The sequence below is a fragment of the Thamnophis elegans genome, chromosome 14 (genome assembly GCF_009769535.1).
Source record: "Thamnophis elegans isolate rThaEle1 chromosome 14, rThaEle1.pri, whole genome shotgun sequence".
Taxonomy (NCBI): Eukaryota; Metazoa; Chordata; class Lepidosauria; order Squamata; family Colubridae; genus Thamnophis; species Thamnophis elegans.
The window spans coordinates 23,320,641-23,343,093 of record NC_045554.1 but is presented as its reverse complement, the minus strand read 5'-3'; the positions used below and the strand labels follow the sequence as shown (position 1 = coordinate 23,343,093).

The 22,453-nt window shown below is 52.8% G+C and overlaps 1 protein-coding gene across 1 annotated transcript in view; it reads right to left on the bottom strand.

Annotated features, from left to right (window-relative positions):
• FHOD1 (formin homology 2 domain containing 1) overlaps positions 1–20,102 on the bottom strand; it is a 28,753-nt gene extending 8,651 nt beyond the window's left edge. Inside the window, exons 1-11 of the mRNA XM_032230355.1 lie at positions 19,320–20,102; positions 14,901–15,007; positions 13,886–13,950; positions 8,062–8,129; positions 7,803–7,908; positions 7,119–7,213; positions 6,441–6,552; positions 6,091–6,185; positions 5,856–5,999; positions 5,571–5,770; positions 5,288–5,398 (exon numbers count right to left, since the gene is read on the bottom strand). Coding sequence (XP_032086246.1) covers positions 5,288–5,398; positions 5,571–5,770; positions 5,856–5,999; positions 6,091–6,185; positions 6,441–6,552; positions 7,119–7,213; positions 7,803–7,908; positions 8,062–8,129; positions 13,886–13,950; positions 14,901–15,007; positions 19,320–19,514 — 1,298 coding nt within the window. The 5' untranslated portion in view covers positions 19,515–20,102. The remainder of the gene's footprint in view (positions 1–5,287; positions 5,399–5,570; positions 5,771–5,855; positions 6,000–6,090; positions 6,186–6,440; positions 6,553–7,118; positions 7,214–7,802; positions 7,909–8,061; positions 8,130–13,885; positions 13,951–14,900; positions 15,008–19,319) is intronic.
• Positions 20,103–22,453: the final 2,351 nt, after the last annotated feature.

Sequence of the window (22,453 nt, the reverse complement as noted above, 5' to 3'; positions counted from 1 at the left end):
AAGAGCCCTCTGCTGGGACGGGATCATCACCCAGCACTTCAGAGACCTCTGGGTATCTTGGAGGAGGGGAATTGGTCCAGGGAAAAAGCAAGAATAGGTTTGAAAATGTTGCAAGACTCCCAAAAAAGAGGGGACTTTGGGCTCCCAGATTTGGAATTGTACTGCCAGGCCTCGGTACTTACATGGGTGAAAGAATGGATCAGTTTGAGGCATAAAAGACGGACACAACTTTCAACTAGATTGGAATGCTTTTTTATGGTATGGGAAGAATAAGATACATAGCTACTTTCAAAGATGTTAGAAATGCACTGTTATCAGTATGGCTTAAAATTAAAGAACAACACTACTTGACAGCCTAGCTTTCCACAATTGAAGCATTGATACATCCAAATGTTATTAACATGGAAAAAAATGTAAGATATAAAGATATTTTGAGTGAAAAAGGAGAATTAAAAACCAAGCAGGAACTTAGTAATCAAGGGACGGACATCGCATGGTAGCCACAAATTCAGATGCAATCTCAATATGAGAAAGATGCTAAAATAGTTTCAATAAAGAGTTAACAGAATTGGACCAGACATTAATTGGAACAGATGAAAAACTGATAAAGAAAATATGTTGTTACTTATTAGGTATTAAACTGAAAGTGAACAGGTAAAGGAGGCAATGATTGTTTGGGTTAAAAAATTTGGATATGCAACAGAACTAGACAAATGGCATAAATTGTGGGATAGAAATGTTAAATTGACTATGTCAATTGCATAAAAATTTTTGTATAAAATGTTCTATAGATGGCATTTTGCACCAACAAGACTGGCAAAAATGTATAAGGATAGATCCACTAAATGTTGGAAGTGCAATCAAGCACCTGGTTCATATTACCATATTACCAAAATCCAAAATATACTGGACAAAAATACATACTTGGTTGGGGAAAAATGATAAAACAGCATATAGACATGAAACCAAAAATATTTTTATTGGGCATTCTGCCGGAAAAGTATAATAAAAGGACTATATATTTGGTTTTACATTTATTAACTGCAGCTAGAATTGTATATGCTCAACAATGGAAGCGTGACGAGATCCCGACAGATGTGAGTGTAATTAAGAAAATATTAGAATATGCAGAAATGGATAGATTAATGCTTACTATTAAGGACAAAGAAGAAACTGAATACTTTTTGACATGGGACTTATTTTACCAATGGTTAGACAATAAAAACAGAAGTTAGAAATGCAGGGACATAAAAAGGATAAATGTTAAAATGGAAATTTGATAAAATAGACTTGCTAAATATTATTGTTATTATAGTATCAATAATGTTATTGTGATGAATGTTATTGTAAGCATTTTGATTACAATTGCCTAAAAGCAACGGTACCCAGACAACACATGGAATTTTTACATTATTCAAATAAAATAAATAAACTTTTTTTTTTATAAAGGACATGAACGAGAGTCAAGGAGACCTTAAATAGCAATAGCAATAGCAGTAGACTTATATACCGCTTCATAGGGCTTTCAGCCCTCTCTAAGCGGTTTACAGAGAGTCAGCATATTGCCCCCAACAATCCGGGTCCTCATTTTACCCACCTCGGAAGGATGGAAGGCTGAGTCAACCCTGAGCCGGTGAGTTTTGAACCGCTGAACTGCTGATCTAGCAGTAGCCTGCAGTGCTGCATTTAACCACTGCGCCACCTCGGCTCTTCTTAAAGTCGGCCCAGGGTACAAAGCAGAGTGGGCGGGTAACTCTGCAGGGAGATGGATGTTTAAAGGTTCAAGACAGAGGTGGGCTCCTACCTATCTGGTCCAGCTTGGCTGAATAGGTAGTAACTCTGGCGAACATGGGACCGTACCGGTTTGAGGATCGGCAGCACCATCTTGATTTTCTGTTCTGCACATGTACAGAACAATCTTCATTTTTAAAATGTAATTTTTATTCATTTTTTAATGTTGTGCACATGCGCAGATTGTTTAAATGAAAATGTGCACGTCCGGGGAGCAATTTTTTTTTACTACTGAACTGTTGGTAATGGTGTCCGGAACCCATCCCTGGTTCCAAAAGATCCAAACAGGCTTGAGTAGGGGTGAAACGGATAGGATGGAATGTCATGAGTTTATGAGTTTATGAGTTTATTATTTATAGGCCGCCCTTTTCCCTGAGGGGACTCAGGGCGGCTTACAATTTATAGGGAAGGGGGGGTACAAGACAATAAAACAATAAACATGAAAACAGTGCAAGTAAAAATAAAACACAACATTCATCATTCGGGTGGGGGCAGATTACGATCTTTATCCCCAGGCCTGACGGGATAGCCAGGTCTTGAGGGCTGTGCGGAAGGTCTGGACGGTGGTGAGGGTACGAATCTCCACGGGGAGATCGTTCCAGAGGGTCGGAGCTACTACTGAAAAGGCTCTCCTCCGCGTAGTTGCCAGTCGGCACTGACTGGCAGATGGAACTTGGAGGAGGCCTAATCTGTGCGATCGAATAGGTCGCAGGGAGGTCATGGGAAAAATATAAAATCCTCCCAAGATCAGGAGAGACCTGCCTTGAGAGAAATACAGCTAAAGGGGCTCTGGCTGTCTCTGGTGAGCCCAAGTCAAGCAGAGGCCAGCAGCACCTTGTAGCTGCGAAGGAGCCAAGCGCCACCTAGGGATCATGATCAGGAGTGCTGTGCCCAGATTTCCCGAAGTCCTATGTCCAGTTGTGGGCATAAGGACAGTGACTTGCAAAGTGAGCCCAGAAAAGGCCACCATGATGCTTTCAAGTCCCAGGAAGACCGTAGGAAGGATATTGTTACTTTGAACTGTAGAGAAGACAGCAGGGAGGAGCTACCGTGTTTCCCCCAAGATAAAGAAAGGGTCTTATTTTCTTTTGATCACTGAATTAAGTGCTTGGCCTTATTTTCGGGGAGGTCTTATTATTTTTGAGGTTCAGGAGGCGGCAAGCATGGTCACCTCGTGGCTGCTGCTGTGTTACAATATTTTCGAAGAGGGCTTGTTTTAGTGTTCAAAAGCCCGATTGGCCTTATTATCCAGGGAGGGCTTATTTTCAGGATAAGAGGGTAGTAGGAGAGGAGAATATGTTTGTGGCACCAAAGGGAGAGTGGATGTATTTTCTCTTGCCCCAGAGGACAGGACCAGAGCCGTGGGGTGAAAGCTGTGGGGAATGAGGTCCATCCTGGACATCAGGAGAACTGCCTGAATTCACAAGTTGTCTGGCAGTGGAACAGACGGCCACATGAAATGGTCTGGCTCTCCTGGGACATTCGTTTTCAGACAAAGACCAGGTGGCCATCTGTCAAAGTTGCTGCAGTATAGTTTGCATTCAGCTGGGGACTGGACTGGATAACCTTTATAGTCCCTTATAATTTTATGATAATATGAAAACACATAGAAGAACTCAGCTGGCCTCAATACAATGAACGTTACCCATAAAGGTTAGCAGTAACAATTAAGCTGTAAGTGAAGATACAGGAAAGAGTATCAAGGAGGAGAGGAGCATTATGCACCAACCTGGCCCCGAAAACTACGTAACAGCAGTCCAGATCCCAAATAAAATGCAACGGTGGGCCTCAGAATCAGATCAAACGTTTCCATTTTATGCCCATCTGTGTCTTATCAGGTCATCCTGCCTAAGCAAGCACTGGTTGACCAGTGACCTCCCACCTGGCTGGCCAGTGGCCTCTTTGCACAGCCCTCTGCGCAAAGGCCATCTGGCCCAAACGGTTTTGGCTTCCAGCTCTTGCTGCCAGCTGGACGGAAGCCTCTTTTCTAGGCAGGCCTCAAGCCAGCCTCAAGACAAGTGGCAGGAAGTGCCAGATCTCCCAGGAGCCTCTTTCTACATACTGTGGGAGGGGACGGGGGACAGGGGTGTCAGGCTGGCAGGTGGCAGCATTAACAAAATGTGAGCTGGAAATGGATCCCAGCCAAGCCCCTCCCCCTGGACCCAGAACCAGGCAGGGGAGAGGAGCCTCCGTCTCCATCCAGAGTCTCAGCCTGGCCAGGGGTGCACAGGCCACTCCGTACTTACTCAAAGTGCCTCAGAATGGGCTTGTCCCCACATACCGGGGGGGCTTCCTCTCCCCTGGGAGAAAAAGGTAGTTAGTGCCAGTGGGTCTCCACACTATGCTGCAAGCTCGGCCAAGCCAGCCCCAAAGGCAAGAAACATGCGGGGGGGAGGGGCTTTCTGGAAGGTACCACAGTCCCCATGGCCATCATGCCAAGGAACCCACTGCTTGGGCCCTGCAACAAAGGCAGCCCAAAGCAGGATTGGAGGTCTTCCCGGACAAAACCTGAGGCAGAGCCCCCTTGTGGAACGGAGGGGACATGGGGACCCCCTTCCCATCTGATTCTGAGGGGTGGAAGCCGATGGCCCCGAGACACCAGCCCAGCCAAGCAGTTGCCTCGGGCTCCTAGCAGCCAGAGAGCAGCTGAGCAACAAGCATCCCCAAAGCCCAACCAGGGAATTTCTTGCCAATTCCTGGCACTGCTGGCAGGGAGGGTGGCCCCCTACCGCCCCCCACACCACTCTGCTTCTCAAGCAGAGGCAGCCATGACATGCAAGCCCTCCCTGACTGACACCACTGCACACCACACACAGGCCGTCACTTACCACACAGGGGCTGTTTGGTGAAGCCTGGAAGAGGAAATAGCACTTAAGCCGGGCAGGTGCTGGAGAGAGCGAGAGAGCTGAGAAGCTCAGAGCAGCTAGAAAGAGAACAGAAACAACCCCCCCCCCCTCGGCCACCTGCTTCTCATCCCACCCTGAAGGTCCTGGGCACACAGCTCTCCAGCCAACCCAGAGAAGAGGAAGCAGCCCAAGAGAAGCAGAGCGATGCCTGGGAAGGAGGGGGGCAACTCTGGGGCCGCCTCTGCATCACACGCCATCCTCCCCGACCCTGGGAGCCTTGTCCCTTCTCCTTCCCCAAGGAGCAGAAAGGGCCTGCGGTGGCCCTGGGGGCCTCAACAGATTAGCCACCGGGGGCCATGCTCTGCCAGCTGCACGAGCGGAGCCTCTCCTTCTCCCACCTGGGGCTCTGCCACCAACCTGCAGCTGGAGGCCAAGGCTGCCACAGCACTACCTGCTTGAGAAGAGGGAGCCCAGGCAGAGAGGCGCACCCTGAACCTTCCATCTGCTGGCAAGGACTAATTGCAGAGAGGGGTCCCTGCCCAGGAAAGACCCAGAAAGGAGGCTCTGGGCAAACCTCCCACACCCACAAGCTCCCCCCCCCCCCCCGAGGCTTCCTCCACAGGCCTCTTGGCCGCCCAGCCGGGACCTACTTGAAAACGCTCCTCTCGCCCAGGCCAGCCAGCGGCTCCCCCTCCACGGGGGCCGGCAGCGCAGAGAGTTGCATGCAGGAGGTGCTGCTGTACGAGCCCTTGGAGCTGGGCCTAGAAGGGAGAGGGGGGGAGAGCTGCAGCTGATTGGCCCCTGGCTTTGTGGGTCCCCAACAAGAGCCAGATCAGGGGTACTACCGGCCAGCATGGCAGCCTGAGGACATATGGGAGGGGAGTCCAAGGCAGATGGAGTGGGGCCCCCATCCATGCCCCACGCCCGACTCACAGCTGCTCGCAGCTCTCTCCCTCCAGGCCCAGCGTCTGTGGAGCAGCAGCAGCAGCAGGGACTTCTCTGTTCTCCTCCTGGGCCACAGCATTGGGGAAAGAGCGCCGGGCCCCCTGCCGGCACTCATCCCCTCTCCGCCGCTCCTTGGCTCGGGTGGCCAGCAGAGGCTCTTCTGCTCCATCCTCCTCCTTCAGGGCATTCTGCAGATCAGAGAGACGATCAGCTAGCAAGCAGCAGGTGGCCAGGGGCAATTCCGGCCGAGGGCTTCCCTCCGTGCACCCCCACCTCATAGAGGGAAAGTTGTTGCCTCAGGTCCGGGTCCGTGCCCTTGCTGGCCAGGTGTGCCTGGACAAGCCGCTCCATGCCCTGCTGCTCCAGACAATCTGTCACGTCGTAGAAGGAGTCCTGGTCAGGGAGGGCAGCCAACGTCTGCAAGCCCCAACAGGACACAACCATTAGCCGGGTACAACCATTAGCCCACCCTGGGAGGAGCCCCCTGCCCGCCCTGCCCCCCCCTCACCTTGTTGATGAGTGTCATTGCAAAGACCTGCAGTTCAGTATCAGCCCTGCTCTTCTGCTCCAGGATGGCCACAAGGGGAGACCACGGAAAGCCCCCTGGAAGGCAGCAAGTAAGGAACAGAGGAAGAACACCCCCCCCGGCCCGGCTGCTCCCATCGCCACTTAAGGCGGAACATCTTCAGTTCCAAGAGACGTGCCAAGACCCTCTTCTTTCTCCTGCCCAATCTCAGCCTGCACCTCGCGGTCCTTGGAGGCCACCAAAAATGGTTTGCTTGATGAGACTAGAAGGTGGCCCTTTCCAAGGAGAAACCAGGAAGCCCCAGGCTCAACGCGGCTCAGCCACCCGCTCACCTCTGACTTGCTCCACAGTCCCCACCGCCTGGATCAGCCGCTGGGCATTGGACTCGGTGAACTCCACGAAGACCAGGAGAAGCTTCAGGGCTGTCTTCACCACCAGGCGATACTAGGGGAAGGCGAGGGAAACCGCATGTGCCAAACGATCCGGCCTACTCTGGCAAACGGCCAAACGAGGGCTGTAGAGATGGGCACCTTCAAGCGTGCCAACCACGCCCATGGCTGGGCTGAGCAGGAAGGCTACACGCCCAGCTCTCCAAGCAGGTGAAGAGACCTTTCCCTGAGGCCTTCTCAGAGCTCACTCCTCTGTGCCTCCTCTCCCGACTGCCCTGGGGGCTGGGATCCTGCCTGGTGGCTCTGAAGGCCCAAGGCCCGACTGATCCTGAGGGCCCCCAGGGATGCTCTTGGCAGAGGGGAGACGTCCTCTGAGGGGCCGGCCGAAGGGCCCAAACATGGACGGGCAGTGCTCTTGGCTCTCCAGCTGCTCAGACAGCAGGCAGGACGGGTTGAGCTGCCCTGATTTCTTCGCCCTCTTCACCTCCCAGAGGTGCTGGGGGGGGGGGAATCACACAAGGAGGAGATATCGAGGGAAGGATCGGAAGCCAGGTGCAAAGAAGGACATTCACGAGACAGGTAAGGACAACCCGAACATCCTCAGCCGGCATCTTCACTCACCAGGCTGCCCGTCAGGGTGTAGAGCCACTGAACCGTCTCTGGGTGCTGGATCACCCCCATCATTCCATCCACAAACAGCATGATCTGGCTGAGAGCTGCAGGGTGGGGGGAGAAGAGCGGTCCTGTGGAGCTCCAGCGGCATTTGGGGGAGGGGGGCAGGAGGGGGTGGACCAGGCTGCTCAACGGCTGGGCATTGCCTGCTGGGGGGGGGGAAGAACCCCTGGGGCAAGATGGCACCTCCCACACTTGGGGACCACGGGAGGGGGGACGGATTGGACAGCCCCCTCCCCCCACTGCTCAATCAAGCACCTAAAGTCTACTTTGGATCTTCCTGCTTTGTTACTGCACCCCAAAGAGGGGGGCACACGCCCAGGAAACACTGAAAGCCGCAAAGAGCCAGCAGCCTTTCTCAGAAAGGGAGGCAGAAATAGCAGGGGGTCCTCCCGACTGGATTGAGGCTCTCCCCCCTCCCCAACTCTCAAGTTGTTCATTCAGTTCTCCACCAGGGGCAATCAAGAGACATTGCTGGAAGAGAACTTTAGCCGGGATCCTGCCTCCCCCGCCCCTCTATGAAAGGCAGAAGAGGGAGGGATGCCTGGGGCATGTAAGGAAGCACCCCCTCTCCTCCCTGGCCTGCCCCCCACCCCCACCCCCGGACCAGTTCAGCTGCTCAGTCGGACTCACCCCTCAAGATGTAGTTCTGGTAGTTCTGGTCAGCTTCAGCTCCCACTGAGATGAGACACGTCAGCCCTTCGGAGTTGACAAACTCGGGCACCAGGTCTTTGTCATCCTGCAGCCGATACACGGAGCCTGAGAGATTCCCCTGAGGCATCCAGAAGCCCTCCCCTCCATTGGGCTGAGCTGCCCCATCCCTTGGCGTCTCCCGCTAAGGCCCCAGCCAGGCAGGGATGCTGGCAGGGCCGGCCGGGTGGCAGAGCCTCACCTGGAAAAGCTGCTTGAGGGAGAAGAGGGAACGCCTCAGCTCCGGACCCTTGGAACAGTACAGTTTCTCTGGAGGAGAGAAAGGGCTCAGCCTCCGGAATGGGGCTTGCCTCACACACACACACACACACACACACACACACACACACACACACACACACACACACAGAGTTGCAGGGATCCCGGACCAGGGGGACAGGCGGGGGAGGCTTTTCACGGCCTTCCTCTGAAGAGTCAGCATTTCCTCCAGCAGGAGAGCCCGCTGGTCTTTGGGGGGTTCCCCAGGGCTGCCCCTTGGAACTACAAGGAGGCCTGGGGCAAAAGCTAGAGCGAACTTTAGGCTAACAGAGACCCAGCCAACACAATTCCCTTTGGTGCCCTGTGGAGACTTGGGGGCCTCGGTTTCCACCCCAAGACAAGCCAACCAAGACCTAGGTTCCCTTGTTTGCGTCTGGAGGATTTGGAAGCTGCTCCTTCAGGGCTGTTCTTCCTTGGGGGTAACGTGGGTCAAGGAGGTTATGAAAGAGGGATTTGGTCACTTCCTTGAACAGAAGCCCTTGCAATCATCGGCCCAAAGATAAGCCACCATTTTCCCTTTAAAAGGCAAAGAGGCAGAGGAGTCTTTGACTTGCGACCACAACTGGGCCCAGAATGTGCACCCCATTTTATGATCCAGCCCCCCTCACTGGCTCCGGCTTGCCAGAAGCCTCCTGGGGAGATTGTAAGCGAGGACCTCGTAACCCCAGGACATGACCATGGCCATGAAGTGCAGCTACATGAGGGGGCATTAGTGCCTGGGGTCTGTTATGCTGAGATCGTGGGTGAAGCATGATGGGCCCGGGATCCCCCACTGCCCCAGAATTAAGGGACAGCAGAACCACTGGAGGGCTTAGGGCAAGCAGTTACAGTGGGAGAGGAGGAAACAGCCCCTCAGGCCCAGCTGCTCTCGGGAGGACCTCTGGGTGTTGTTCTGAACCAACCCCTCACCACCCCCCAAACTCCAGGACTTGGAGCAGGAATCAGATCTAGAAGCCTCCGTTTACTTTTTGGATTTCAGGCCTGCCACACTTTCTACTGTGGGGGGGGGGGATTATGCAGAGTATGGGTGATGTGCAGCCATAATATCATTCTTTCACAGAAAGTCAAGGTCGCTTTATCCCTGCACCTGGACGGATGTGAATGGGAGGAATCTTTCTTCGTGGCAATGAAGGATTGGACCATGTGATGAGTTTGAGGATGTTGGGGTAGGGGCTGAACTTTCAACTGGGTGGGAAAACCTGGAAGCTTTCAGATTCGGGTTTCCCCAGGGGTGCCAATATGACCTCCCTAATAAAATGGACTTTGAGAAAACTCAAGCCTCGGGTGTTACTTGGAGCCCTGACAGGAGGCAGGAAGGCCTGGCATCCCAACCAACAAGATCCATCCTTGACTTCATGCAAGATATAAACCAGGATGAAATTCAACAGGTTTTGACAGGTTCTGGAGAACCGGTAGTGGAAATTTTGAATAGTTCGGAGAACCGGCAAATGCCACCTCTGGCTGGCCCCAGGAGTGGGGAGGGAATGGGGATTTTGCCGTATCCTTCCCCTGCCCCGCCCACCAAGCCCCGCCCACCAAGCCCCATCCATAGAACCGGTGAATTTCACCACTGGTACAAACCAATTCTTAAGGCTTCTTCAACCAATCACAGAACCTGCCTACCTCACACAAGGCTCCAGACTGCTCACAGTAATACACAAAACACAAATTAAAACCAACCCTTCCCCACTCAGGTGCCAGACCAAGCAGCACCCCCTGCAGCTCAACCCCCTCCAGGCTCACTATGGGTGGGAAGAGTCAGGTCTTCGCAGCCCCCTGGAAGGCTGGGGGGGGGGGGTCAATTCTCCAGTGACAGGCTGCTCCAAAGGGCTCAGCTGGCCACAGGACGTCAGATCCCTGGGGGGCAACATTTATGGGAGGGGGCCTGGAGCATGCCCAGCCAGGGGGGGCAGGTGGGTACCCTCAGGGAGAGGCAACAGCTGCTGCGGGCCAGGTGGGGCTTCAAAGGTGACAACCAGCATCTTGAGAAGCAGTCTGGAGAGCAACTGGGGATTGGTGCAGCTCAGGCCGCAGGAGGGTTTCTGGGTGTGGGAGGACGGGGTGCTGCCACTGGGCCGGCTGCAGCTTCAGGATGGCCTCCAAGGGCAACTCCACCACAGCCATGATGCAGTAACCCAAACAGGAGATGACTCAGCACAAACAACCGGATGCTCCTTCTGGGCAGGGGGGAGGGGAGACGCTGTAACTCCCTTTCCCTGCCGGGCGAGGAGAGGTCCATCATGGGACCATTTCTCTCCCGGAAACTCAAGAGCCAAACTGGGCTGCAAAAGACGAGCAGAAAATAGCTCAAATGCCAGCCCTGCTTTGATCCTCACAATCTCATGTTGTCACCCACCCAGTGGGGTCTGAGGAGATGTGTGGTCCCCTTTGAGCAGGAAAAGCTCCTGCCTGTCCCTTGGCCTCAGCGGTCGAGTCCTGGCCTTGCACAAGCACAGCGGCCCAGGTGAAGCCCTTCCAGGTGCAGGAGGGGCCGAGATGTGGGAGGGAGGAAGGGCAGCACCCCCTCAAGGATCACCTCGCCCCCCAAAAGCTTTGGGCAGCTCTGCAGGACTCCGGAGATCCCTCGACAGACAGACAGCTTGGCTCCATTCACCCAAAGCAGACCCCAAAGGACATGGGTGGTGCAGCACAGCTGGGCCCGGAGCCCCATCCTCAGCTGAAGGGTCCCAAAAGGGGTCACCGAGTGGATTTCCCCTCCCTGGAGCAGTGCCCGCACGCCACGTGTGAATTGATTGTGGCCCCCAAGGAGCTGCTTTTGAGGGACTCCTGGCCAAAGGAGGATGGCCGGGCCAGCCTCTCCTGGCGCCTTTTCTGGCTTGGCCTCTCCAGAAGGGCCCCCGGACCAGGCCACTGAAGGCAGGAGATGCCAAAAGGCCTGTGGGGCTCCCCCCTCACCACAGGCCCCAAAGGCAGACCACTCTGCCACCCTTTGACCCACGGCACCCACCCCCCCAGCCACGGACCCCCCAGCCCCACCTCGAAGCCGAGGAATTAAAAGACTGGCAAGGAGGAGCTAAGGACAAAGGCCCAAAGAGAAGCAGCCCAGCTGCCCCTTCGCTCGCCTCAATGCGCGCACAACACACACACCCACCTCTTCCAGAGTGGCTCTCCAGGGGGGTGCCCTGGCTGGCTCAAGGGGCTGGGGGGTCTGGAAGGACTGCAGTTGGGCAGGGGCAGCATAAACTGTCTTGAAGGAATTGCACACACACACAAACACACACACACACACATATACACACAGAATTGCAGCTTTTATGAGCTAAGATTCTTTCTATCAAGGTGTAAAGACAAAGAATCCAGCATTTTGCTGCCATTAAACCCCAAAATTTGCACTGGACTCCCCACTTTTCTTCTCCTTCCCACAGCCCCCTCTCCCCACAGTGACTTGCGTCCCGAATTCACAAATGCTCACAGAAAGGGCTTGCCAGTGGGGCAGCTCCCCAGGGAGCGCAGGGCCCAGCCGCTCTGCTCCCTTTGGCCCTCTGGGACCAACCTGCCCAGAGTGCAGAGCGAGAGTGGGGCTCCACTTGGGGGCCCAGGGCTGAGAATGGCTCCTCTGGGTAGGGGGAAGCAGCCCATTCTGCCTCTCTTCTTCCCTGGAGGTGATTCGTTTTCCCCATTTAAATTCTGCTTCCTTCTTCAAATGTGGCTCCAGATAACACATTCTGCAGCTAATTAGCTAAAAATAGCCCCAGCTGCCCAGCGCTGAGAGATTTGCCAGCGGCCACTGCCTTGATGCTTCCCGGCCAGTGGGCACCAAGCCCTCCGGGGCATGGGGGGGGCTCCTCCCAGTCCAGACTGCAGAACCCAAATTCTCCCCCAGCTGCTTCAGCCAGTCCTCCCAATTGTGGGGGTCAGCTCAGGAAGTCCCCTTGTGTGGCTTCCTTTCCTCCCTGTGCTGGGCCATCCGGTCTCCTGCTGGAACCAGCAGGGCTGGGGTCGTTCTCAGAATGCAGGGCTGACCCTCACCATTTCTGCTGCTCTGTGCTCTCAGCAGTTTCCTCTTTCTTAGGAAATTGACAGGAAGTTGCCATGTGGGTCCAAGGCCCCATAAGAGCCCTCCGTGGGGCAGGGATGTGGCTCTGCTGACAGCTGCACTGTGGTGAGAAGACCCCCCACCCCTTTTCAAGGACAGAAATCGCAGGGCAAACCCAGAGCAAGAGCTGAACTTGGAAGGGGTCCGAAGCAGCAGGAAGACGGCTTCCCTTTCATCAAGCATTTATGGATGAAACCATAGAATAACAACACAGACTTAAAAGGAAGAAAAAGCCACCCCAATCATCAATCTGCCCATCCCAGGGGCTCCGTCACAGAATCCAGCCCCTAAACCTACTAACACAGCAGGACCTCAAGACCCGCAATGCTAATCCCAGGGATCTTCCAAACAGAGGCCCATCCCCAAAACAGCTCTCTTCCTGGGCCCCGTGGAGGGTCCAAAGGGGACCCCAGCATGCCTCTCCTGGCAGATCTGGTGGGTGGACAGACACAATCCAGGAGAGGCATCCTCCCACTGCAGCTGCATGTGGAGAAAGGCTCTATGGTCATTACCAGGTCTGGAACTAACCCAGAGGCCCGCCAGCCAGAGATTCAGCTGGCAGAGGAGAGGGGGAGGATGGCTCTGAGCTGCCCAAGACAAAGCTGCGCAGAAGCCCCCCCCTCCCGCCAAAGCCGCCACCCGTTCCTCAAGCGAGAGCCACAATCCTGGGAGGAGTCTCAGGTCGCTCTCTGCACCTGTTCAGGGGTAATGATGGCAAATCCCTGAGCTGGAAACCCAGAGCCCCTCTGCCCCCCCCACTGCAGTGACTGATTCCTCTCAGTCCAGACCCTACAACCTGCCGAGTGGGCCTCCACCACATCTCATCTGCGCACTGACCAGTAGATCCTCTAAGCATTTATGCTGCCTCAATTGTCAGCTGTTGCTTCACTTTATAAGGTGCTTCTCTTTTAAAATTTTGCTCAGTTCAGCTGGGAAGAAAGGTGGACAAGAGATTATTCCGTCTCATACTACAGCGGGCAGAAGGAAATTCCACCCCCCGGCACTGGCCAGACCAATGGGGCTTCAGCTGGTCCAAGCAACCAGTTTGAGAAGACAACTGAGGCCCCTCCCTCATTCCCATAAAGATGAAGGTGGGGGGGGGGGACATTCAGACTTGCAAAAGGCTGCTCTTATAGCCTCACAATGAAGGGAGTCCTGACCTTCTCAGCCTGGTCTGCCTCCTGGACCTCCTCCCAAGCCAGGAATCTCTTCCTCCAGCAGCTGATGCTCCAGAAGCCCAAATCCCCTGAGGTTGCCTGGTCTCCTCTCATCACCCCCAAGGGCAGCATGTTGCTTGGTGCAGAGAGGCCCTTTTTGGGGGCTCCTGGATCGTCCATGAAGGAATCCGAATCCAAACCCAAGCGAGGGAGGGAGGGAAGCTCCATTTCGCTGCCTCTCTCACTGCTTTCCACTGTGCCTCTACTTGTCACCCACCACATCTCCCCACCTCTGTGGTACAGTCCTGTTGCTCGCTCGCTTGCCCTCCAGGTTGTTTCCTCCTCCCATTCTGCCATCCACCATTTCTCACTCCAGGTTCATACTGGGTAAGCTCCTCCTGTACCACTTTTTGCCAATTCCTTCCCTGTTAATTTCAAGCCGGAGGTCGGCCTTTCACACAGCAGCTGTCACATGGCACACATTTCCACCGAGGTCACCAGAGCAGCCCTTCCACAGCCCAGAGGGGACTCACCGATGATGGCATGCACTCGGACCGAGAGATGCGTGCGCAGAAGCAGGATTGGCCGCCTCCCTTTGCTGCAACAAGAAGAGACCAAGTGAGGAAGCCAGTCAGGACCAAGAACCCCCGGCTGACTCAAGATCCCCCCCGCCATGCATGCATGCACGCACGCAGGTCCTGCCATCTGCTGACACAAAAGGCAGCATCCAGAAAACATGGCATGTGGCTTCTCTGCTGGGTGGGTGCCAGTCTGCATCCGGATCCAATTCAAGGTGTTGGCTGTGGCCTATATGGGGCCAGGCTACCTATAGCACTGGCTTCATCTCAACACATCAGTCCATCTCACCTGGTCAGGGAGGAAAGGCATGTTGCAGACCCTGCCAGCCAAAGGATTTGGACTGAGGGTCCAGGAAGAGGGCCGTCTCAGCCATTTGCCCCCGCCTGGTGTGATATCTTGCCCTCCCTGAGGCAGCCCCCCCTTCCTGAAAGGAGAGAAAAGGTGGCTCCAAGGCCTGGAGCCCAGGGGAGCACAGAGCTGTGGGGCTGTTTAGCCCATTGAAAAGCCCTTCCCTCCTTTTCATTCATTTTTAACATGATTTTTAATTTATTCTTGCCTTCAATTTTTAAGCACTGTTTTTACATTTTAATATTTGATTTGTGCATTACCCAGAGCCCTTCTGTGAAGACGACAAGCAGTTTAAAATTTTAAATAACAAACCACCAAAGTAAAAATCGAAAGCTGCCCAGCAAGGCCTTCCCCTGCAGCCAGCCTCTTGGGCCAGGGAGGAGAAAGGCGCTGCAGGCGGGGGCACCGCACATGATGAATTGAGCCTCCTCATAGATCGGTAAGCGCATCACGTTTGGGTCTGCCTGGTTGCCTCGTACACATCAAGCGCAACTTCTGACACCCCCAAATTGAGATGTTCTTCTCCTTGCAGATTAAAAGCGTCAGATGTGCTGGCATGAGATGCACAGGAGGGAAGTTTGCAAGTGGAAAAGGCGGTAAAATCCTCCAGCAGGGATTCACCTGATGTCTTCGTAAAATGCTTCCAGATCGTCCTTCTGCTCCAGCAGCGAAAGTTCCAGGTCCAAGTAGTATCCAGAAGGCAGCACTTGCAAGGCGCAGTCCTCCAGCTGCAAAAGAGGCACATCTGTATATTAGCCCAGCATGGAGCATCTGCTCTGCGATTCCTCCTGGCCCCTTGCCCAGCACGGGAAAGGCGGTGCCTGCATTGCCACCTAACCCTGGCCCCTTTGGAGGCAGGGCCAGATCCTGCCCTCAACTCCACCTGTTCAGGCGCTGGACCAACCCCAGGCCATCAGATGTCCTCTAAGGTGGATGAGAGCCCCATGCCCATCCAGCGGGAGCTGCTCAGAAGGGAGGATCCAGGAGACCCACACCTTAGCCCCCACCCCCACCGGTCCCCAGGTCCAGTCTGGCTTCCGCCTGCTTTTGTGTCCATTTCAGAAAAGCAGCCCAACCCTAGAGGAGTTGAAGAAGAATTTCTTCCCAGCACTGAAAAAAAAAGAATCAGGCCTGCAAGCAGGGAGGTGGGAGTTTGCAGGCAGCCTTCCAGACTCCAGGAAAAGCCCCCAGCTCAGGCAGGGCTCCAGCTCTTACTGGAGCCCTAAAAGCCTCTGTGGCCCCTAAGAACCTCCTGGTCTGGCCACAAAAGGTCCCAAAGGGGGCAAAGCGAATCCCATGCCAATTGGGAAAGAGAAGGGCAGCCCACTCAGTCAGGGCCGCACCAGGCGCTGCCTGGCATCGAGGAGGCAAACAGAGAGGAGGTGAGTTAGCAAGTCGCCCATCTGGAGGCCAGTTAGGAGGGATGAGCAATGAAAGGAGTAGCTTGCACTGCCTGCCTTATGTGAAAGAAAAGCTGAGGAAGTCCGGGTTGGGGGGGAGTCTCTTAAAAGGAGGGAAACCCCAGACTTCCAAAGAGGAAAAGAGTCTTCAGAATAAATCCTATGGCAGACAAGGAAAGTCAGAGGTGGAAAACCCTGGGCACCAAGAAGAAGGGACAACTCAGCCTGACTTCCAAGGGCAAGTTGGGTGGGGGGTGGGCGGAGGCACGACAAGAAGGGAAATAGACAGTACCATCACAGGAGGAAACTATTCGGAAAATAATGGAATGTGCCGAAATGAGTAAGCTTATATTTGAAATTAGAGAACAAGAGGATGAGCAATATTATAAAGTGTGGGACATGTTTTACCAATAGTTAGATAAAAAAAACCTGGGAATGAAACTGTTTACTTATGTTGTAGTAGTTTTTTCTTTTTTGTCTTTTTTTATTTTTTCTGTTACGATAGAGTACTACTTATATGATGTATAAAAGACAATAATGATTTTAATGTATAAGAGTGGGATGATTTGAATACTTTGGTATAATTGTATGTAGTGACCATTTTATATTAGAAAGATCTTTGTATATTAAACGAATCAATGATGATGTAAGGAATAATTGATATACACATGAATTGAAATACTTAACCATTATATGGATTAATAATTAATAATGGGAAACCACTCTTGGAATTCTGGATGATTGGTGACATTATGGTCAATTGAAAATATGAATGTTTATTATAAACCAATGGAAATTCTTTGTTCCAATCTTCGTTTTTTCTCCTTAGAGATAGGTGATACTATAATACTTTAAAGACTCATTGTTATTTGATAGATAATTATGAATTCAAGGAAATAAGGATTGTTACAAATGAAAGAATATTAATGGTAATTTGAACACATAATGCTCAATGTCAGTGAAACATTCATTTATGTTTAATGTAAACCAGTTAATCCTAAATTTAAGAATTGATGCACAAAAACTTGTAACCAAACGACATGCTTGATGAAATGGAGGAAAGTTGCTCTTTCCTCTCTTGCTTTGTTTTGTATGTGTTGTTTTGTTTAAAAAGAATAAAAATATATCCCCCCAAAAAGGGGGGGAAATAGAGATCAAATGGAAATTTACAGCCAAAGGACGAATCCTGGAGGGTGAACACAGAAGAGCCAAAAAAGGCAAAGTTAAAGTTGGAAAGACTGCTCTGAAATCTGCCCCATCTGTAGAAAGAGAAGGTGACTGTGCTGGAAAGGCAGGGAAAGAGGTAACAGGCCACCTGCTAAATAGCAAAGCGTGAAGTAGCACCAGGGCTTTCCCATTGAGCAGCTGGACTGTTACCTCTTTTCCTCCTGCTGAGATCCGGCAACATCCCAGAATCCTGGTCCTGCACTACATACATTTATTAGTTGATCAGTTTAGTAATCCAGCTTTTAAGTACTTTAGAGGCTGTGTAGCATTTTAATATTCCCATTTATTCCGTATTTTTGTTTAACTAATTCTAGTTCCGTGGGGTAAGATGGGCAGCCAATAAATTTGATAAAATATGTGATTCATTTAGAAATTTTTTTCAGTTTTTCCTGTCTGTATTTCTGATGTGAATATATAAATTTTTGATATAATAAGTGATATAATAAAGTAATTATGTCAGTGCAGATAAAGTACACACTGAACTGAATGGTGAGGATGAGGCAGTTAAAGTGCTAACAGATCTACGTCAACAAGTCTGGAGAAGTCTGGGCTAGGGAAATTTTTACTGAGAAGTGCAAGCTGAGGTAGGGCTGACAATTCATCTGTCTCTCAATGACAACACACAAGACTTGGTGTGCAAATCATGGCAGAATGTGAAATACATTGGACTGAGCCCTCAATTGCTCTTCTGGAGACCTTTTAGAAAGCAAACCTGCTTACTGTATCAAATTTAGAGACAAGGTCAGCCAGAAGAGAAGGACAGAGAAGGGACATCAATGGGCGCTCCCCCCCTCCCGACTCATATACCATAAATATATTACTGTCTAATAACTCAGAACTGGAGATGATGTCAGGAAGCTAAAAACTGAAGACTTGGAGACATGAAGCCACGTCCACTTAGTTGACAGAAAGGAAATAAGACTTGTGAAAGTAAAAAATGGGAAGTAGAACAAGTCAAGTTAATGTAAAATATTTTTAAAAATAGAGGTAAATATCAACAGGCACATTTAATTATCTCTAAGTTTATGGGAGAGATGGAAACGGCACACAACTTGCATAAAAAGGAATAGAGAATGTGGTAGAAAAATAAAGAAGAGATTAATTTTAGGGAAAACCTATGCAGAATTATGGAAGTTTCATTCATACATTCAGTTTTGATTATCCACAATATTTTGTCCAAGTTTCAATAAAGACTGAAGTATCTGAATGCAACCGAGACTAAAGCAATGATCTTTCCAATGTAATGCCTGCCTCTGAAAGCCCAATTATGAAAATGGGGCATTAAGAATGACCAAAAGGAAGGCACTAAGATGCTTCCAAATGATTCATTTTGTGGCAGCTAAGGACCTGGGATCTGCAAGCAGTTTGTTGGTCCTCCATCAAATGTCCTGGCTGCTCTCGCAGAGGGCCAAACACGCAAAAGCTCAGGCATGTTGAGGAGTGGACGATGGACTAAGAGAAAAACAATTACACTTGGCAAGATTGAGAAAAGTTGGAAGAGATGTCAATGAATAAGTCAGATGGACAGCATCCAAGATTAATGGACGGGCTCATGTTTGACTGAAGAGATACCATGTGGCCACAAGGAGCCCAGCCCAACTGGGAGTAGCTGACTGGCTAACCAAGTCTGCCTGCTATGGTCTTCTTATGTGTCGGCAGCTAACCTTTTAGGTTAAACCTAAAACAAGCAAATGCAACAAAGAGCCTTAGGAGTTGCCTCCGATTTCCTTGCCTGCATTCTTAGCCCCATCTTGTGCATTGGGTGAGGCCAGAAAAACGGCCAGCTGCTCAGGCCGCATTTGGCCGGGACTGCTCTGCCCCCGGGGCCTCCTCAAATCTCTCCCCGTTTCACGGAAGCTCCGGGCAGGCAGTTGGGGCTCTGTCCCCGTCTCGAAGGGCCAACATTTCTTCCGCCGGTAGGCGGCCCTTCGAAGCCCTTCGGCCAGCCCTTCAGCTGGCAGCGATAAGAGCCGCTCTGGGGGCCCCGCGGCAGATAAGGCCTTTCCTGTTTGTTCCCGGCTGTTTTTAGCAACAGGCGCAAAAGATCGGAGCGCGTCAGCCGAGACTCTCAGAACAGAAGCCGCCCAGCCGCCTCAGCCAACCCGTGGCCATTGCAGGGAAGGCGGCGGGGACTCAGCTCGCGCGGCTCCTTTGGGGCGAAGGCCCCGAGCGGCCGGCGCCGACCCGCCGAGGGCGCCGGGCATTACCCAAGCCAGGCCGGAGCTCCACGACTGGCCTCCCTCGACCCGCTCCGCTCGGGGTCGCTCAACTAGGGACCCCGGGAAGCAGCTGCGCGGGGCCGGCGGAAGCGCTGGGCAGCGCCTGCCAGAGGGCACCCCGGGCCGCCTTCCCACGCGCGGCGGCTCCTCCACCCCCGAGCCCCCGCCTCCCCGCCGCTCCCCGAGCCGCTCACCCGCAACGGCGCGCCCAGCAGGCGGAGGAAGGCGGGCACTTGGGCGGCCAGCGGCAGCGCCTCGGCCACGGGCGAGGTGGGCGGACGGCGCGGCTCGGGGAAGGCGGCGCAGCAGAAGGGGTCCGCGTCCTCCAGGAACTGCAGGCGGCACTGCACGGCGGACGGCGCCTCCGGGGACGCGGCCGGCTCGGCCATGGTGCGGCGACGGATCTGCCGCGTCCTTCCCGGTCGGGCAGGGCTGCGCCGGAGGAGCCGGTCTGGGATTGGCGGGGCGGGGCTTCCAGGGCGGAGACCCGCGGAGACCCCCAGCGGCCGCCGCTCCACCCTCCCCCCTGCCTGGGCCGGTGTCCCTGGCACGCGTCCGGCGCCGAGGCTCCAGCGCCTGGCGAGAAGCGGCCGCCGATGAGGCGCGCTTTCCCCGCCCCTCTCGACCCTTGGCCGAAGCCGCGTTGGAAGCGGCTGTTCCCGGCAGGGCTGGGGGAAAGTGAGGGAAATTCTTCGGCCGGATCTCGCGCCGGCTTAAGTCGCGCTTTGCTCAGGAGCGCCGGGCGGGCTGGGCAGCCGAGCTGCCGGGCGACGCCCCCCCCCCCCTCGAGGAAAGCTCTGGGCAGCCGCCCCGGGCAGACCAGCCGCACTTCCTCTGCCGGCGGCGCCGCGGAAGGAGAGGCCGGAGCTGTCGAGGGGCTGCGCAGCTCAGGGGTCGCCCGGCGCGTCTCCCTCGGCGGACGGTGCAGTTGAGGGATGTGACCGTGTTGAGCAGGCGGAGGAAAGGCTTTCTGCGCCTCTGCCAACCCCCCCCCCTCCTCCGTTGGCGCCCTGCGCGCTTCCTTTCCGAAAGGCCCTGAAGGGGCCCCGCTTCGCCCCCTCCAGCCCAGCTCAGGAAGCCGCCCCCAGGGACCGGACGGCCAACGAGGCCCCTTGGTAGCGGGTGGCGCTGGACCAGAATGCGGAGTAATGGGGGGGAGGGAGTTCCAGATTCCTCCCCAGTGAGGAAGGCTCAGCTCAGTCCAAGAACGGAGCTCCCGTTTGGCCAAGTGGTATCAGTCCGTTTACTGGCTTCCGGTTGCCCAGATGGGCCGCTTCAACTGGTGGTTTATTTGTGGAAGCCACATCAGAAGGTGGCAGTTTCAGCAGAGCAAAAAACAGTTACAAGGAAAAAATGATCACTTGGCATTTGATACTTCCTTTAGGCCATGTTTTGTCCCTTTTGTTCTACTGCACATTACACCCAATAAATTAGGGGTGGCTATTTTTTTATTTTTAAAAATATTTTGAAATTAAAAGTTTTTCAAGGGAGTACACTAATTATGCCAACTTCAGCCTGGTCTAGTGGTTAAGACCCTGTGGTTCCCAATTCCACTCTCAGCCTGATGCCAAAACCGGTGAAGAACACCAGAGAGGAGGTGCAGCTTTTTTATTGAAGCACCCCAAGAAAAGGCTCCTGGCCACAAATGCCAAGGAACCTTGAACAATAGAACCAAGAAAGCTTTATATATTTTCACTAAAGTGGAAGGTGGGCTATATAAAACAAACCATCTAATAAACATTTTAGTGATGCTCTAACAATTAACCTAATGGTCTCTAGCCGTCCCTATTCCTAAGCCTTGGCTAATGAATGTTCCAGGAGTTCTCTAAAATACATATTCTATTTGCTCCAAGTCATGTAGATTCCTAACTTGCAGCTGAGGTCTGCAAGATGCCTAATCCTTTGTTACTATTATCAGTCCTCGTCTAATCACCTACAATTGGTACACCGTGCATATTCTCTGTGAATAAACATTCTTTCTTCTTGCCAGACATATTCCACAATTTCAGGCAGCCCAGTGCTCTTTCAAGGGCACATGCCGCAGCCTTGCTTCGTTTTAGCAGCCCATCTGACAAACTTGGAAACTGAGTTGGTCGGAACAGAGACTGAGTTGGAGTCCAGCCCTGGGCATGAAACTTGGCTGATTGTCTTGGGCCAATCGCTCTCTCAGGCCAACCCAAATAGGAGGAGGAGGGAATGTTAGGTACATTCAGTGCCTTGAGTTATTTCTAAAAATAATAAAGGATAGGATAAAAATAAAAGAATTAAAAGGTACCAAGTACTGTATATACTCAAGTATAAGCCTAGTTTTTCAGCCCACTTTTTGGGCTGAAAAAAGCCGCCTCGGCTTATACTCGAGTCAGTGAAAAATTTGCCCGAAATGGAGGAGAAAAAGGGGCGGGGCCATGCCGCTGGGTGACACTCGTGAATGGCCCGGTGCCCCTGTGAGTTTCCTCTCCCTCTGTGTCAGTTTGCCGCGCAGCGCACACCGCACCATCCCCCCTCCTCACGTTCTAATGTAATGCAGGGCTGTCTTACGATTCCCCTTCCTCCCCCTCCTGCTGCTCTGCAACGATGTCCCACCTCCTCCTTGTTATGGCAAGCAGCCACATAGCGATGTCCCACCTCCTCTGGTACAGTGATCCAATGATAGGAATCACTGTGCTGTGTGTCATAGGAGGCGGGACATCGCTCCCGCGGCTGCATGGGACATCATCATCACAGCGGGACATCAGCATCATGAGGTGAGTGAAGTATTTCATTGAATACACCGCTAGTTTACTGTTTTTCTTTGAAATAAATATTCAAAAACATTATTGGTATCTATTTTTATTTTTGAAATTTACCGGTAGCTGCTGCATTTCCCAACCTAGGCTTATACTCGAGTCAATAACTTTCCAGTTTTTTGTGGTAAAATTAGGTGCCTCGGCTTATATTCGGGTCGGCCTATACTCGAGTATATACGGTATTTAAAACATGAATTTGTTGCTCACTCAGGCAGGGTGGGAAGTCTACCAGAAAGATGCAGGACAGGATGGACTCAGTTGCACGAAAGGAAACCAGGTGCTCCTCTGGGGAGTAGAAGTGAGGGGGGGGGGCATAGAAGTTGTGCTCTTCAGAGACACACACCCTCCAGTCGCTACCAAGCAGAACAACAAGCCGCTTCCCTCCTCACAGGGATGCTGGTCTCGCAGACTCCCACACTCTCACATCACTCCAAGGTGTTTCTGGCTTCAAGGCTCCACATCAGTTGGAATCGGATCTGGGGGGTCACAAGAGCCAGAAGCTCTGCAGCTTCCCTTTGGTGCCCACAGGATCTGTCAGTCAT